Source organism: Girardinichthys multiradiatus, chromosome 4 (assembly GCF_021462225.1).
Source record: "Girardinichthys multiradiatus isolate DD_20200921_A chromosome 4, DD_fGirMul_XY1, whole genome shotgun sequence".
Classification (NCBI taxonomy): Eukaryota; Metazoa; Chordata; class Actinopteri; order Cyprinodontiformes; family Goodeidae; genus Girardinichthys; species Girardinichthys multiradiatus.
Genome location: NC_061797.1, coordinates 575,989 through 592,263, shown reverse-complemented (window position 1 = coordinate 592,263; position 16,275 = coordinate 575,989). Strand labels below are relative to the sequence as shown.

The following is a 16,275-nucleotide window of genomic DNA, read 5'->3' as shown; positions in this document are numbered from 1 at the left end:
ATCATAACAGAAATACAGGCTTTAAAACATCAGTCTGTGTGTAAATGGTCTATATAACGTGTTTTACTTAGTGAATTGAGTAAGTGAAATAATTTAATACATAATAATAATTATTAATAATAATAATACATAATATTCTAATTTATTGAATATGACTGTAGATTTGTCATTGTGTGCAGGATGTGTGATAGGGGTGAGGGCCTCTACACCTTCCAGACCACAGAGGGGGAGCAGATCTACCAGAGGGTCCACTCATCTACACTGGCCATTGCTGAGCAGCACAAAAAGCTCCTGCTGGAGGACGAGAAAAACAGAAGGGTACGAACCTGGCTGACACACACTCACACACACTGACAGACAGTCATAGACAGAAGTGGGTAGTAGAGAAGAGTTCATTCACTTTGGATGTGACAGGATCTAGTTATACAGAGCTTCAAACATTGGCCTACTGTCTCTCACAATGTAGAAATTCTTCATCATATTTTGGCCACTGCAGCTACAGCCAGTATCTGGCTACTTGTTTGTGTCTGGAAGTATCAGTTTATTGATCTTGTTATGTTGGCAATCTTGATGTATTGCATCAACTTTGTCAACATTGCCTGTCCCTAACAGTTTAGCTAATTTATAGACTATGCTGTAATTATAGGGCACAGGCAGTATATTTCCTGCCAACAATATTACCTTTTTCTGTGAAACATTGTTCAGAAAGTTTTTTTACAGAATTTAAAAACTACAGTCACTCTTTCTTCCATTTTTTCTTTCTGATCTGTTTGCATCCCAGGTTACTGAGCACAAACCTGTGCTGCTGTGCTACAACTTCTTTTTGACATATTGTATAAGAGATCTTTTGTTACACATATGCATAAGAAGTGTACAGCTGGTTTGCATGAGTGGGCTCTAGGTTGCGTTTAGGAAATGCAAAATTGCATCACAACCTGGCTTTAATGCATGTTTATTTAATGATGCATCAAGAAATGGATTTTAAATGCAAAAAATCTTCTGTTTTGTGTTGACGGACTACTCTAGACCAATCCATTTACCTGACATGAAGTCTTAATAAAAGTGATAAAAAAAGGTTGTATTGTAGTTCATGGGCTCTATCTTTATACACTGTGCTGTTATGTGCATGTGACACCTAGCGGCTGTCTAAGGACTCAGAGGCTGGCTCCTACCCATGCACACCAACTGCAGTCCTACCCCGATCCGCATACTGGCACCACATCACTGGAAACCAGAACAGCATGGATGTCAAGGTTTGTGTAGCGGAGGACCCCGGAATGCAGACAAGCAGGCAGCATGATGGTAAGTGAAATTATTTAATTAACAAAATCTTACTACAGTGGGTGATGGCAAAAACAGACATGGGCAGGTTGGCAAAACAGGCTTGGCATGATCAAAAAGGGCAAGACATGAACAGAGACACTGATCCAAAATGTTTCTGTGAGGAATGAACAGAACAGATGTGTATATATAGAACAAGAACAAGGTGAAACAAGGAGACTGAATGCTAGGTGCAGATGAACCGGATGAAGATGATTGAAAAGAGACAGGAGAGAACAAAACGTGGCTAGAGCAGAAAAGAGACTCTTGAATACAAACTAATAGAAACATAACTAGAAAAACATGAAACTAAAGCATAACCAATTTCTGCGTGAAATTGCATAACTGAAATAAATCAAGTATAGCTCCACCGGTAAAAGGTCTAAATGCAAAGTTTTGATACCTGTTTAAATGTAAGACATAAAATAATATTTAATTATTATATTATATTATCGTCATCTACTGCTTTATCCGGGACCGGGTCGCGGGGGTAGCAGACTCAGCAAAGACGCCCAGACGTCCCTCTCCCCAGACAACCCAGGCCAGCCGAGAGACATAGTCCCTCCAGCGTGTCCTGGGCCGTCCCCTGGGCCTCCTCCCGGTGGGACTTGCCTGAAACACCTCCAGAGGAAGGCGTCCAGGAGGCATCCGGTATAGATGCCCGTGCCACCTCAACTGGCTCCTCTCAATGTGGAGGAGCAGCGGCTCTACTCCGAGCTCCTCCCGGATGGCCGAGTTCCTCACCCTATCTCTAAGGGAGATATATTATATTATATTATATTATATTATTATTTTATATTTATTTAACTGTGTCTGATTTACTTGTGATTCAGCAATTATGTTGAAAAAAAAAGGAATAAGCAACAAGAAACATGTAATAGAGGAAGGTTCCAGTGTTGTGGAAGACCTCCTGTCTTGTTCCGGTACCAAAGAAAACTCACCCATCTGTCCTCAATGACTATAGACCTGTTGCCTTGACATCCCACATCATGAAGGTTCTAGAGAGACTCCTGTTGGCCCACCTGAGTAAGCAACAAAAAATTATAAGGACCCCTTTCAGTTTGCTTATTGCTGTGGAGTTGGAGTTGAAGATGCCATCATACACCTGCTTCAACAAACCCACTGTCATCTGGACAAAGCCAGCAGCACTGTGAGGATCATGTTCTTTGATTTCTCCAGAACATTTAACAGAATTTAGCCCAATTTGCTTTGTCAGAAACTCAAGAAGACTCAGGTGGTTGCTTCAACAATCAGACCACAGTTTGTGAGACTGAAGGGTTGTGTGTCTAACCAGGTAGTCAGCAGGGCAGGAGCACCACAGGGAACTGTACTTTCATCTCATCTTGAATGTGAATAAAACAAAGGAGATGATTTTAGATTTTAAGAGAAACAGGAATAGGTCAAACACTATTTCCATCATGGGAGAAGAGGTGGTGGCGGAGGAGCATAAATATCTGATAAAAAAGGCTGGCTCTGTTCTGGGGAATCCTCTGGAACCTCTGGAGATCATTGTGGAAAGAAGGATTCTTCATAAAATGAAGAACATTATGGAGAACCCTGAGCATCCTCTTCATGAGACTGTCCTACAACAACAGAGTGTCTTCAGTCAGAGGCTTCTTCAGATCTGCTGTAAGACGGATATATATATATATAATGGCATGTATATACTGTTGAGGCTTAAAGCTTAAAGTGTTAGTATTGTTTTAACCATCACAAGAAGTAAAGAATTTTTCACTCTGAGTAAACATACAAGCTGATTACATTAGGGAAACTTCTTGGCAAGAGGAAAAACTGGGCTTGTTAGTGCAGGAAATCTTGTGATATGCTGGCCCCTGCCAGGTCAATTTGACCTGAGAGTTTGCATCCAGATAAGTCATGAGAATGTTATTATAAAATGTCGCGTAGCCCAATCTGATGTTTTCCAGATGTTTGGCTGTATGTATATTCCCGGAAAAGTAGAGAAAGAAATGTTGTGGATGCCAGAAGTATTACGTAAATGAATGATTTCAATTGGTCAAGAGGGCCCAAATACACACTAATGCTTTGTATCTGTATAAAAATCGCCCCGTAAAGACTGAAAGACGGGGAGACTTTTGGAATTTTCGATGAAGATGATTCTGTGCGCTTTGTGAAGAATAAAAGTTCCCCCCGTGAGGACTGATTGATGAGAGATGTTTCTGAGTTCTGTGTTTTATTTTCTTGGCTCAGTGATAAGACCGCCTGCTCCCAAAATACGTTGTCATAAGTCTGAATATATGCAATGAAAGTCTGAATATCTGGAATGACGCACCAATGGTAGGTGAAGGAGTCCAGTCCAGGGGCGGGGGGATAAATGGTTGGAGTCTGGGAGTCTGGACGAGGTACTGGAGCTCCGGGAAACAAGGTAAGTGGTGAGTATGATGAGTGTAGTCACATGTAGGAGTTTCTACCACTGAGGTTGAGGGATCGCAAGTAGTGAAGTAACTTGTACCGTATTGATCCTTGGTGGTGCTTTGCCGGAGGAGGAACTTGGTGGGTGGGGGGCACAAAGGAGGGTGAGCAAGGTTCGGTTCCGGAGGCCAGTGAGAGTCCAAGGAGGCTTGATGCTGTCAGCTGGAGCTTGATTCGACGAGGAAAACTTGGAGGCTTGGAAACTTGGATCATCAAAAAAGAAGAAGCTTGAGGGCTTGAACCAGGGCTTGGAAAAAACATGGAAGGAGTACACGAGAAGGTCAGTGACTTAAAGTTTTCAGGCAAGGCTTAGAACTTTGGCCAGTTAGTTACCATGAAGGCAAACACTCAGGCGCTGAAGTGTTGACAGCCTGCTGCCTTTACACTGCACTGGGGAAGAGGTAATGTGGTGCACCTGTGCTCCTCCGTACTACGGCTCTGGTGATCTCTATTGCCCAAACAGAGTTAATAGCAGGCAAAACAAACTGAAGCTCCCAGACCCCAACAATTAGGAAGGCACGCCATCTTCTTAGCTATTTATTTTGTATGTCCGAGCAGGTGGCCTCGTATAACTACTCAGTAACAGGTTAGTATGAGTGAGTAAGCAAGGATTCTGATTGCAGCAATTCTAAATGACAAAGACGCCATAAACACCTTGCCAGTGCATGTACGAGCCAAATTAATATCAGTACCATGACCCAATACCCTACTACTGATGTAGAGATTTTTCCATTGTTTCAACGTAGCAGACGGAGTGCAGTGAACGTTACAAGTCCGGCTATTTCTTCTATGGACCGTAACACATCGTTCACTTCACAAGAACCGCCTTCAACAGCCCCCATCTATAATCTTCGCCCATTCATTCGAAAAGATACAGATACAGTGCCACCGCCATTCTAGCAGCTTACTGGAGTTGAGGGGAGGGGCAGGGTGCTTGACGGGAGGGGGATGGGTGGGGGGTTGGTCCTAACCCGTACATCTAACATATGCATCTAACATATACAGCTTACATAGACACATACACATGTGCATAGACACATAAATATATACATAGAAAAATATGTCCATATTTTTGGCACTAATGGAACCCCGTACTTTTCAAGCGAATGGGCGAAGATTATAGATGGGGCTGTCGAAGGCGAAGTGAACAATGTGTTCAATTCAATTCAAAAATACTTTATTAATCCCAAAGGGAAATTAAATGTTGTTGTAGCTCATATTATGAAGGTTTCTTCAAAGAGTCGTTGTAGATGCTGATGGCTGTGGGCAGGAAGGATCTCTTGTAGTGGTCTGTCTTACAGCAGATTTAAAGAAGCCTCTGACTGAAGACACTATCAGGGTTCTCCATAATGTTCCTCATTTTATGAAGAATCCTTCTTTCCACAATGATCTCCAGAGGTTCCAGAGGAGTCCCCAGAACAGAGCCAGCCTTCTATATCAGCTTGTTGAGCTTTTTTAAGTTCCTGGCTCTGATGCTGCTTCCCCAGCAGATGATGGTAGAAGAGATCACACTTTCCACAACAGACTTATAGAAGATCTGCAGCATCTTGCTGCAAACACCGAAGGTCCTTAGCTTCCTCAAGAAGTACATTCTGCTCTCCCTTCTTGTAGATGGCTTCAGAGTTGCATCTCCACTCCAGTCTGTTGTCCAGGTGAACACCGAGGTATTTATACTCCTCTGCCACCTCCACTTCTTCTCCCATGATAGAAATAGTGACTGGCCTATTCTTGTTTCTCTTAAAATCTACAATTATCTCCTTTGCTTTATTCATCCTCAAGATGAGATGATTGTTTCCACAACATGCCACAAAGTGGTCCACCAGATCCTTGTACTCAACTTCTTGTTCATCTCTGATCCACCCCACAACTGCAGAATCATCCGAGTATTTCTGCAGATGACAGGAGTCTGCCTTGTACTGGAAGTCTGAGGTGTACAGAGTGAAAAGGAATGGTGAGAGTACAGTCCCCTGTGGTGCTCCTGACTACCTGGTTAGACTCATAACTCTTCAGTCTCACAAACTGTGGTCTGTTTGTCAGGTAGTCTTTGATCCAGGAGATTGTTGAGGCCTCCACCTGAGTCTTCTGGAGTTTCTGACAAAGCAAATCAGGTTGGATTGTATTAAATGCACTGGAGAAAATCAAAGAACATGATCCTCACAGTGCTGCTGGCTTTGTCCAGATGACAGTGGGTTTGTTGAAGCAGGTGTATGATGGCATCTTCAACTCCAACTCCACAGCGATAAGCAAACTGAAAGGGGTCCTGATGGTTCATTGTTTGCTTACTCAGGTGGGCCAACAGGAGTCTCTCTAGGACCTTCATAATATGAGATGTCAGGGCAACAGGTCTATAGTCATTGAGGACAGATGATTGAGTTTTCTTTGGTACCAGAACAAGACAGGAGGTGTTCCATAACACTAGAACCTTTTTCTGGGCCAGGCTAAGGTTGAAGAGGTGCTGCAGAATCCCACAGAGCAGCTCTGTACAGACCTTCAGGGCTTTAGGGCTGACACAAGCTGGACCTGCAGCCTAGTTCTGGTTAAGTCTCTCCAGTTGTCTCTTCAGCTGACTTCTTGTGACACATGTGAAAGGGGGAGGTAAAGGGAGCATCAGCATATTCTGATATGGTTGAAGAAAAACATGTAGAAGCAGAAGGGTCCATGGCTGAGGTGGAAGACAAAACATTTGAGGTGTTACAGGAGAGCTGTGAGTCAAAGGAGGGTGGGATGTCTGTTTGGCTGTGAGCAGGAGAGGAGGATGCTGAGCATGTTTCTGAACATAACCTATTGAAGAATATGTTTAGTTAATTGGCTTTGTCCAGACATCTATCTGTCCAGTTGTCCTTCTGCTTGAAGCCTGGGATCTTCTTCATCCCTGTCCACACATCTCTGATATTGTTTTGCTGGAGCTTGCTCTCCAGCTTCTTCTTGTACACCTCCTTGCTGTCTCGTATCTTGACTTTAAGTTGCTTCTGTATACTCCTCAATATTTCCCAGTCTCCCTCTCGTAAGGCTCTTTTTTTCTGGTTAAGCAGGTCCTTCAGGTCATTGGTGATCCAGGGTTTGTTATTGGGGAAGCATCTCACCGTTTTGGTGGGGATGATGGTATCCACACAGATGTTTATACAGTCAGTCATGGCATTGATGTCGTCTCCATGTGGCTGGTTATGGTCCATAGAAGAAACAGGCGGACCTGTAACGTTCGCTGCACTCCGTCTGCTATGTTGAAACAATGGAAAAATCTCTACATCAGTAGTACGGTATTGGATCGTGGCACTGGTATTACTTTTGCTTGTACATGCACTGGCCAAAGTGTTTATGGCGTCTTTGTCATTTAGAATTGCTGCAACCAGAATCCTTGCTTACTCACTCATACTAGCCTGTTACTGAGTAGTTATATGAGGCCACCTGCTCATTCATACAAAACAAATAGCTAAGAAGATGGTGTGCCTTCTTAATGTCAGAATAACTTTCATACCATATATTCAAAGTTGATTCCGTATATTCAGATTTTCATTCCATAAATTCAGACTTTCATTCCACATATTCAGGCTTTTATTCCATATATTCAGTCTTTCATTCCAGATATTCTTACTTTCATTCCATATATTCTTACTTTCATTCCATATATTCAGGCTTTCGTTACATATATTCAGACTTTCATTCCAGATATTGAGACTTTCATTCCAGATATTCAGACATTCATTCCATATATTCAGGCTATTATTCCATATATTCACATTTTCATTCCACATATTCAGGCTTTTATTCCATATATTCAAAGTTCATTCCAGATATTCAGACTTTCATTCCATATATTCAGGCTTTTGTTCCATATATTCCGACTTTCATTCCAGATATTGAGACTTTCATTCCATATATTCAGGCTTTCATTCCATATATTCAGATTTTCATTCCACATATTTAGGCTTTTATTCCATATATTCAAAGTTCTTTCCAGATATTCAGACTTTCATTCCAGATATTCAGACTTTCATTCCACATATTCAGGCTTTCATTCCATATATTCAGATTTTCATTCCATATATTCATATTTTCATTCCATATATTCAGTCTTTCATTCCAGATATTCTTACTTTCATTCCATATATTCAGGCTTTCGTTCAATACATTCAGATTTTCATTCCATATAGTTAGACTTTTATTCCATATATTCAGTCTTTCATTCCAGATATTCAGACTTTAATTCCATATATTCTTACTTTAATTCCATATATTCAGGCTTTTGTTCCATATATTCAGACTTTCATTCCAGATATTGAGACTTTCATTCCATATATTCAGGTTTTCATTCTATATATTCAGATTTTCATTCCACATATTCAGGCTTTCATTCCATATATTCAGGCTTTCCTTCTATATATCCAGATTTTCATTCCATATTTTCAGGCTTTTATTCCATATATTCAAAGTTCATTCCACATATTCAGGCTTTCATTCCATATATTCAGATTTTCATTCCATATATTCAGGCTTTCATTCCAGATATTCAGACTTTCACTCTGATATTGAGGCTTTCATTCCATATATTCTTACTTTCATTCCAGATATTCAGGCTTTCATACCAGATATTTAGCCTTTCTGTCAGGATATGACATTTTTGGACTTTGCTTGTGGCTTTGTGTTAACTTTTGTTTAGTTGTTTCCATTTTGGATTGGGCTTCATGTTTATTAGTTCCTTTTCCTCCCTCTATCATTTCCTAGTATGTATTGTATTGCATTCCTCTAACTCTTAGTTTCTTTTGTGGTTGCTTTCTTATTACTTTTTGTGGTATTATTATTATTATTATTATTATTATTATTATTATTATTATTTCACCCTTGGATTCTTATTTAGTATCTCTGTGTTTAGTTATGGATTGGTATTTGTTTCACCTGTTCCTTCTGCTTCCCTGCCTCCTTGTCGCACATGTTCTCAGTTCCCTTGATTCCCTGCCTTTGTCTTTCCCCAGTATATTAGTTGGTTTGGTGTCTCTGTTCGTCGCTGGTTCCTTGTGTTTGTCAATACCCCTTTCCCTACTATGACTATGCTTTGTTTATGCTTCGCTTGGAGACTTATGCTACGTTTTTACCATTAGTACCTACAGTCTTTTGTAAGTTTTGGATTTTGACTTTGATTTATACCTGCAGTGTTTTGTTACGTTTTTGCATTTGGTGAATAAACTATGATGCGGCTACCGAGCTCTTGTCTGCACTTTGGTCCGACCCAAAATCCTCCCTCGACACTTTCATTCCAGATAATGAGCCTTTCATTCCATATATTCAGATTTTAATTCCATATATTCAGGCTTTTATTCCATATATTCAAAGTTCATTCCATATATTCAGGCTTTCATTCCAGATATTCAGACTTTCATTCCAGATATTCTTACTTTCATTCCAGATATTCAGACTTTCATTCCAGATATTGAGGCTTTCATTCCATACATTCTTACTTTCATTCCGTATATTCTTACTTTCATTCCAGATATTCAGGCTTTCATTCCAGATATTCTTACGTTCATTCCAGATATTCAGGCTTTCATTCCAGATATTCAGACTTTCATTCCAGATATTGAGGCTTTTATTCCATATATTCAGGCTTTCGTTCCATATATTCAGGCTTTCATTCCATATTTTCAAAGTTAATTCCATATATTCTTACTTTCATTCCAGATATTCAGGCTTTCATTCCAGATATTCTTACGTTCATTCCAGATATTTAGGCTTTCATTCCAGATATTCAGACTTTCATTCCAGATATTGAGGCTTTCATTCCATATATTCAGGCTTTCGTTTCATATATTCAGGCTTTCATTCCATATATTATATATATATATATATATATATATAAATATATATATATATACATATGTGTGTGTGTGTGTGTGTGTGTGTGTGTGTGTATATAGACTGCCTGGCCAAAAAAAAGTCGCCAACAAAAAAAAGGTCACACACTGTAATATTTGTTTGGACTGCCTTTAGCTTTGATTACGGCACACATTTGCTGTGGCGTTGTTTCGATAAGCTTCTGCAATGTCACAAGATTTATTTCCACCCAGTGTTGCATTATTATTATTTTTTTTTATACAAGTAGCTGAAATGAGTTTCCTCCGCAGGGTGTCTGGGCTCTCCCTTAGAGATAGGGTAAGAAGCTCCGTCATCCGGGAGGGACTCAGAGTAGAGCCGCTGCTTCTCCACGTCGAGAGGAGCCAGTTGAGGTTGCTCGGGCATCTGATTAGGATGCCTCCTGGACGTCCCACCAGGAGGAGGCCCAGTGGAAGACCCAGGACACGCTGGAGGGACTATGTTTCTCGGCTGGCCTGGGAACGCCTTGGGATTCCCCCGGACGAGCTGGCCTAAGTGGCTGGGGAGAGGGACGTCTGGGTCTCTCTGCTTAGGCTGCTGCCCCTGTGACCCGACCCCGGATAAGCAGCAGACAATGGATGGATGGATGAATGTTGCATTAATTTTTCACCAAGATCTTGCATTGATGATGGTAGAGTCTGACCACTGCGCAAAGCCTTCTCCAGCACATCCCAAAGATTTTCAGTGGGGTTAAGGACTGGACTCTGTGGTGGCCAATCCATGTATGAGAATGATGTCTCGTGCTCCCTGAACCACTCTTTCACAATTCGAGTCTGATGAATCCTGGCATTGTCATCTTGGAATACGCCCATGCCATCAGGGAAGAAAAAATCCATTGATGGAATAACCTAGTCATTCAGTATATTCAGGTAGTCAGCTTACCTCATTCTTTGAACACATACTGTTGCTGAACCCAGACCTGAGCACCTGCAGCAACCCCAGATCATAGCACTGCCCCCAAAGGCTTGTACAGAAGGCACCAAGCATGATGGGTGCATCACTTCACCTGCCTCTCTTCTTACCCTGATGCACCCATCACTCTGGAACAGGGTAAATCTGGACTCATCAGAACATATGACCTTCTTCCATTGCTCCAGAGTCCAATTTTTATGCTTCCTAGCAAATTGAAGGCTTTATTTCCGGTTAGCCTCACTGATTTGTTGGACCACTTGTTTGCTGAATATTGGACCATTTGCACGTTGCTGGATGCCACCATGCCTTTCCATCGTCATCGGCCATTTTGTATCCAGGACAGTCCGTTCCTACAAATCCCATCGGACACTACGGCTGATATGACGGGGCGTCCCAAGTCTGATGTCACAAGACGCTATATAGGAAGGCGCCCCCTTTGAAAACACGCCTTCAGCTAGAGACCGTGACATGGTGACCATGCAACTGAAGCATCATCTGGAGTCCCAAGTGGATTTCATTTATTCTCCTTCGTTGGCCAACGAAAAATTCATAACTGAGGTTTCTGGAATGAGAAGGCCAGATATTTCACTTTGCCGATCGAAGACGTGAGTTTAACACGTAACTAAAAAACCACGGAGTTTCAAGGAGACGGGTCGCCACCTTGTTTTGTCCAGTCGACTCCTGACGGTCAAATCATATTTTCCCCTTTTGCCAAGGAGGCCAGAGGATGAAGATTGACCGCTCTTCCTGAAGTTAACTGTGGATGCACATTAACTTCCAACTTTTTTTTTCCTCTCTTCAACTCTGCTGAGAAGGAAGACAACGACAAGTAAAACCCATCCTTTATTTTTATTTCTTTCTTAGAAAAAGTCTGGGCAGGGTAGAGGAGGTTTTAGTGCGATTAGATTTGCCATTTAATCTAATGTGTTCTGAATTATATGTGCATGCAACCTTTTTATTGAAACTTTGACGTGCTGTGTTGGATGTCTGGAAGCCGCTGTGCTACCCAGTTTTGTGTGTGCTTTGCGGGGTTATTTACCACCTGGGAGCAAGCGCAGGTGCGTTGTGAGACTGGACTGTTAAAATGGTGAAATTCACCATTTTCTTTGTCTTCAACTTTACTGCCTACTAGCTTGCCGCCAAAAGTTCTATAACGCTTACGGGGTGTGCTCACCCCGCGCGGAGTTGGGGGATGTTTTACGACTGAATTGCAGTTTGAGCTACGCTCCCCACCTCCACTCACCACCACATCCCTATGTCATATTGTCATTTTTGCCATAATTGCTGTTTTGCTTTATTTTGTTTAGTTAGTTATTTTACCCCTTTTGTGTAGAACTTTGCATGTTTGAGTAGGTGAAAATTATTAAATCGGAAGAGCAGATTGTATCAGGCTGTGATTTAATAAATGTTCACATAGATAAACAGAAGACGATTTGTGTTTATTTTGTGCAAGAGTGATTTGTCAGTCAAGATAAGGTTGAAGTTCCCCACGTTTCGGCAGAAACGGTCAATTAGACAGTGACATCTCTGGTAATAGTTATTAATTATTACTGAGTATTTAACGGTTGTAATTATCAAAGGCGTTGAGCCACAATTACAACACCAGAAGACATCTCTGGTCTCAATTCATAAATGAGGATTTTGGTTAAGGAATAAATTTTGTCAAATTATGATTTTTAATTATAATTATTGATAAAGATTAATTAATCAATACTCATAATTCTAACAGATTAGTGGCTTTCTTAAGGCTACACAGCTGTTCAGTCCCAATCCCTTGAGTTCCCTTCGCATTGATCGTGTGGAAATGCTCTTACTTTCACTATTAAACAGAGCCCAGAGTTATACTGTTGTTTTTCTTTGATTTGATTTCACCAAACATTGAAGTGATTGCCGTTCACGATCAATCAGGATTTTTTTCCGGCCACATTTCTTCCTCAAAGACAATGCATCCCCACTATCCTTCCAGCGTTTAATAATGCGTTGGACAGTACTTTACCCAAGTTTGGTAGTTTGTGCAATCTCCTTAGATGTTTTCTCTGCTTGATGCATTGATGATTTGACCCTTCTGAAACAGACTGATATATTTTCCACAACCACAGGATGTGTCTTTCGACATGGTTGTTTAACCCCAACTGGTGCAACTCATTGCACCAGTTGGGGTCAAATAACTACCTGCCAGCTGAAACATAATCACCCAGGCAGTAATTATCCAATGGCAGGCTTGTACCTATTTGCTTCGTTAAATCCAGCTGGCGACTTTTTTTATGGCCAGGCAGTGTATATATGATGTGTGTATATATGTGCGTAGACACACACACACATATGTGTGTGCGTGTATATACATGTATATGTGTATGCATATATATATGTATGTATGTATTTATACACACATTTATAGATACATACACTTACATACAGTTTGAAACTCAGGGAGTTCTGACCATGTAATAGTGGGCCTGATCTTTACCCTACAGAACTCCTTGGGAAGTCATAGAAGGTTGGTTGTCCTGTCCACGTGTTTTGTGGATCTAAAAAGGGCATTCAACCATCATTCAACAAAATTGTGAAGGGTACTGTTTGGGATGCCTGGATTGTTCGGCCAAGAATGCGCAGAGCAAGGACTTGTTCCCAGGGCGGCTTAGACGCCGCTGTGGAGAAGAAGGGGCGCGGTGGTGGTGCAGGGGTAAAACACCCATGTTCGGACGCCTTGTTCCTCGACACGGGCTGTCACGGGTTCGAATGTCAGCCCGTTGAGCTTTGCTGCATGTTTTTCTCCCTCTCTGTCCCCCTTTCCTGTCAGCTCACTGTCAAAAGATGAGAAAATGAAGGCCACTAGTGTCGCAAAAAACATAAAAACATGACTGGAACTAAACCAAATACAAGGACACAATGTAACCTAAGGAAATGTGTTTCAGATTAAACAGAATACACCATAAACAAAATACAAGACTAAGTAAGAAACTAAGCCTAAGGAAAGAACTAATAAAGCACCACCTGGTAAATATAAAAAAAATCATGAGCAATGTCCAAAACAAAACTAAATATCTGACAGCATGTCCTGCATACTTTTCTTTTATCAGCTCTGTTTCCACTCTCTTTGTAGATGATGTTGCAGAGGACGAGCTACTATCCACACATCTGCTGCCTGAGGGTCACACCACGCTGCCCCTAAATGCACAAGCACAGTCCCCGTCATATATGCATTCAGACACCTAGAGGAGGATTTGGACCTATACAAGTATATGGAGACATGAAGCAAAGACACTTATTTGTCCTGTTTCTAATGCTGCAGTTTGGTGCTGTAGTATTAGGCGTTAGAGGACATGTTGCCAGCTTATTGACCAAGTGCAGTTGGACTGCACACCCCTGGACTTCCTTCCATGACTGCAGTTCTACAGTAGGCTAGGGTTTTGGTAGACATTCAGCTCTGCCTGGGGTTTTGTAAAAATTTCTCTCACTTGCTGTGAAATTTGGAAATATGCTCCTAATCATTAAGTTTGTTTAAAAGACACAACGAAGCAGCTTAAACATTTTAGAGACTCATCTTTACTCTGGATTATACTCAAACTCTCAAAACTGAATACCAAGTGAGTATCAGTGTTACAGAATATGCAAGCTACAACTATGTAAATTAAAACAAAAAAGCATTATGTTTTCTTTCTTCTGCTATTTTAGTGTTTGTAACTTGGGGAGGCTGCAGCTCAGTTGTATAAATAGCCAGTTGGCAATTAGAAAGTTTTAGGTTCAATTCCATCTTCCACTCATGCCACTTGTCAATGTCCCTTTGATCCAGGCACTTAATTCCAAATTGCTAACAATATATATATGAGTGCAGGACGGGTGAATGCTGCTCTAGTATAAAAGTGTTTTGAATTATCAGGAGGTCTAGTTGAGCTCAACTAGTGTCGGTTTTTATCCCTTTTAAAGTTTACTTACAAGTTCAGCTGCTAAACCTAACAAATCTAACAGGATGTTGCTGTTTACATGCATATCTTGGCTCTGTGAATTTTAGTTTTCAAAAAATCATAGTTGGGTTTTTTACAAAAGAAGGTGTTTCCTTAAAGAAGAGCTACACTTCAAAGAGAAATCTGTTTTTTCAGAACATCACATTTAAAGACTGGGACATTTGGACAATTGCCACACATGACATTTGATGACAAGCTGGATTGTATACAGCATATTTGTTTTTTTTGGCAAAATCTTTACTGTACTGTAGCTGCATGCCATGATCTAGAAGTAGATTTTCTTTTTTTCTTATGATATTCTAACTTTCGCTCCTGTTTTCACAGTTGTTATGAAGTGTGTGGACATCGGGGCTGCCTTGGGTGAGATGGATTGGATGTTCAAAATGGGTCACATGGAATTTTCTTGGTCTGTATTGCAAGGCTTGTATTGTCGGATGGAATAATGCAGTGGCCAATGCTGCTATTTGTTTCCTGTGTGTGCTGAAGAACAGCAACCTCCCAGCATAATGCTGCCAGCACCATGTAGCACCGTGAGGATGATGTAATTGTGGGGATGTAGAGTGTTAGCTTTCCCCAATAAATGTTGCATATGAGCCAAAACGGGTCTATTTTTATCCAATCTGACCAAAGTTAATTTTTTACATGTTTGCTGAGGCTCCCTCTCCGTGTGATTTTTATGTTGGCTATTGCACGTGGGCTGAGTCTGTTCCTGCTTCCTTTCACCCTATGACCCTGTGCGACCGCTAATGGTAAAGCTTTCTAAAATCATGTCGGCTTCGAAGGGTGGGTATAAAAGGGATCATATCATGACGCTCTTCCCGGTAGCTGCAAAGCACAAATCAGTTGATGGTCATTCCACTAATGACGGGCCTGCAGCCAGTAGTAGCACTGCATCAGTCAGTCATAGACAAGGACGTCATTTCTCCTGTTGGAGGGTTTAACAAGCAGAAGAAATGGAGGCCCGGCATCGATCCAGCATGGAAAGAAGCCTTCCAATGGCTGGAAATAATTGCCGATGAAGCTGGTAGGTCTTTACATTGGGTTATTTGCGCTCACTTTTAAATCTTTGATTTTACTTTTATGCTAGCTGTGCTATTTTTGCCAACCACTTCCATAATTTCAGTCTAACATTGAAACATTGATTATTATGGCCACTATTAGCCATCTATAACAGAGCCGGTCTAGGCATGCATATATGAGGGGGCAGGCAGAAATGTTCAATTCAATTCAATTCAAAGTTACTTTATTGATCCCTGAGGGGAAATTAGAATTCCAGTAGAACCCATCCAAACAGACATCATGACACAAGACAAGGGGGGGACGGGTCACCGAGGCTTTGCTGCCCACTCACAGGCGCTGCCCTTGCTAGAGGAGAAAAGAGGCCACATTAGGTAAGTAGAGAGAAAAAAATCATATTTCACACTTTATCCTTAGCAGGATACAGTTTGAGATTGTAAAAAACCTCAGCACAAAGAAGCAACAAGTTGACAAAACAACATCATGCCGGGAACGGTGAAGGTGGTGTGAGGGGGTGCATATGTTTATCTTGAGCATGTGTGTGTGTGCAATTCTCTGGATGTTGTGGGGCTTTCATGGTTGACACACCTCTTCAACATTGTGTGGTGGCTGGGATGAAGGTCAGCTCCTCCAAGTCCGAGGCCATGGTTCTCGACTGGAAAAGGGTGGCTTGTCCTCTTCAGGTTGGAGGGGAGTTCCTGCCTCAAGTGGAGGAGTTCAAGTATCTTAGCGTCTTGTTCACAAGTGAGGGGAGAATGGAGCGGAA

The 16,275-nt window shown here is 41.4% G+C and overlaps 1 protein-coding gene across 5 annotated transcripts in view; it reads left to right on the top strand.

The window, feature by feature from the left end:
* Nucleotides 1-15,790, top strand: part of dok4 (docking protein 4) — a 132,088-nt gene extending 116,298 nt beyond the window's left edge. For 4 of the 5 annotated variants that reach the window (XM_047362271.1, XM_047362269.1, XM_047362268.1 and 1 more), the window contains 3 exons: nucleotides 180-318; nucleotides 1,140-1,302; nucleotides 13,631-15,790. In XM_047362271.1, the coding sequence (XP_047218227.1) occupies nucleotides 180-318; nucleotides 1,140-1,302; nucleotides 13,631-13,743 (415 nt within the window). In that variant the 3' untranslated portion in view covers nucleotides 13,744-15,790. The remainder of the gene's footprint in view (nucleotides 1-179; nucleotides 319-1,139; nucleotides 1,303-13,630) is intronic. The other variant, XR_007037830.1, reaches the window with a different exon arrangement.
* The last annotated feature ends 485 nt before the right edge of the window (nucleotides 15,791-16,275 follow it).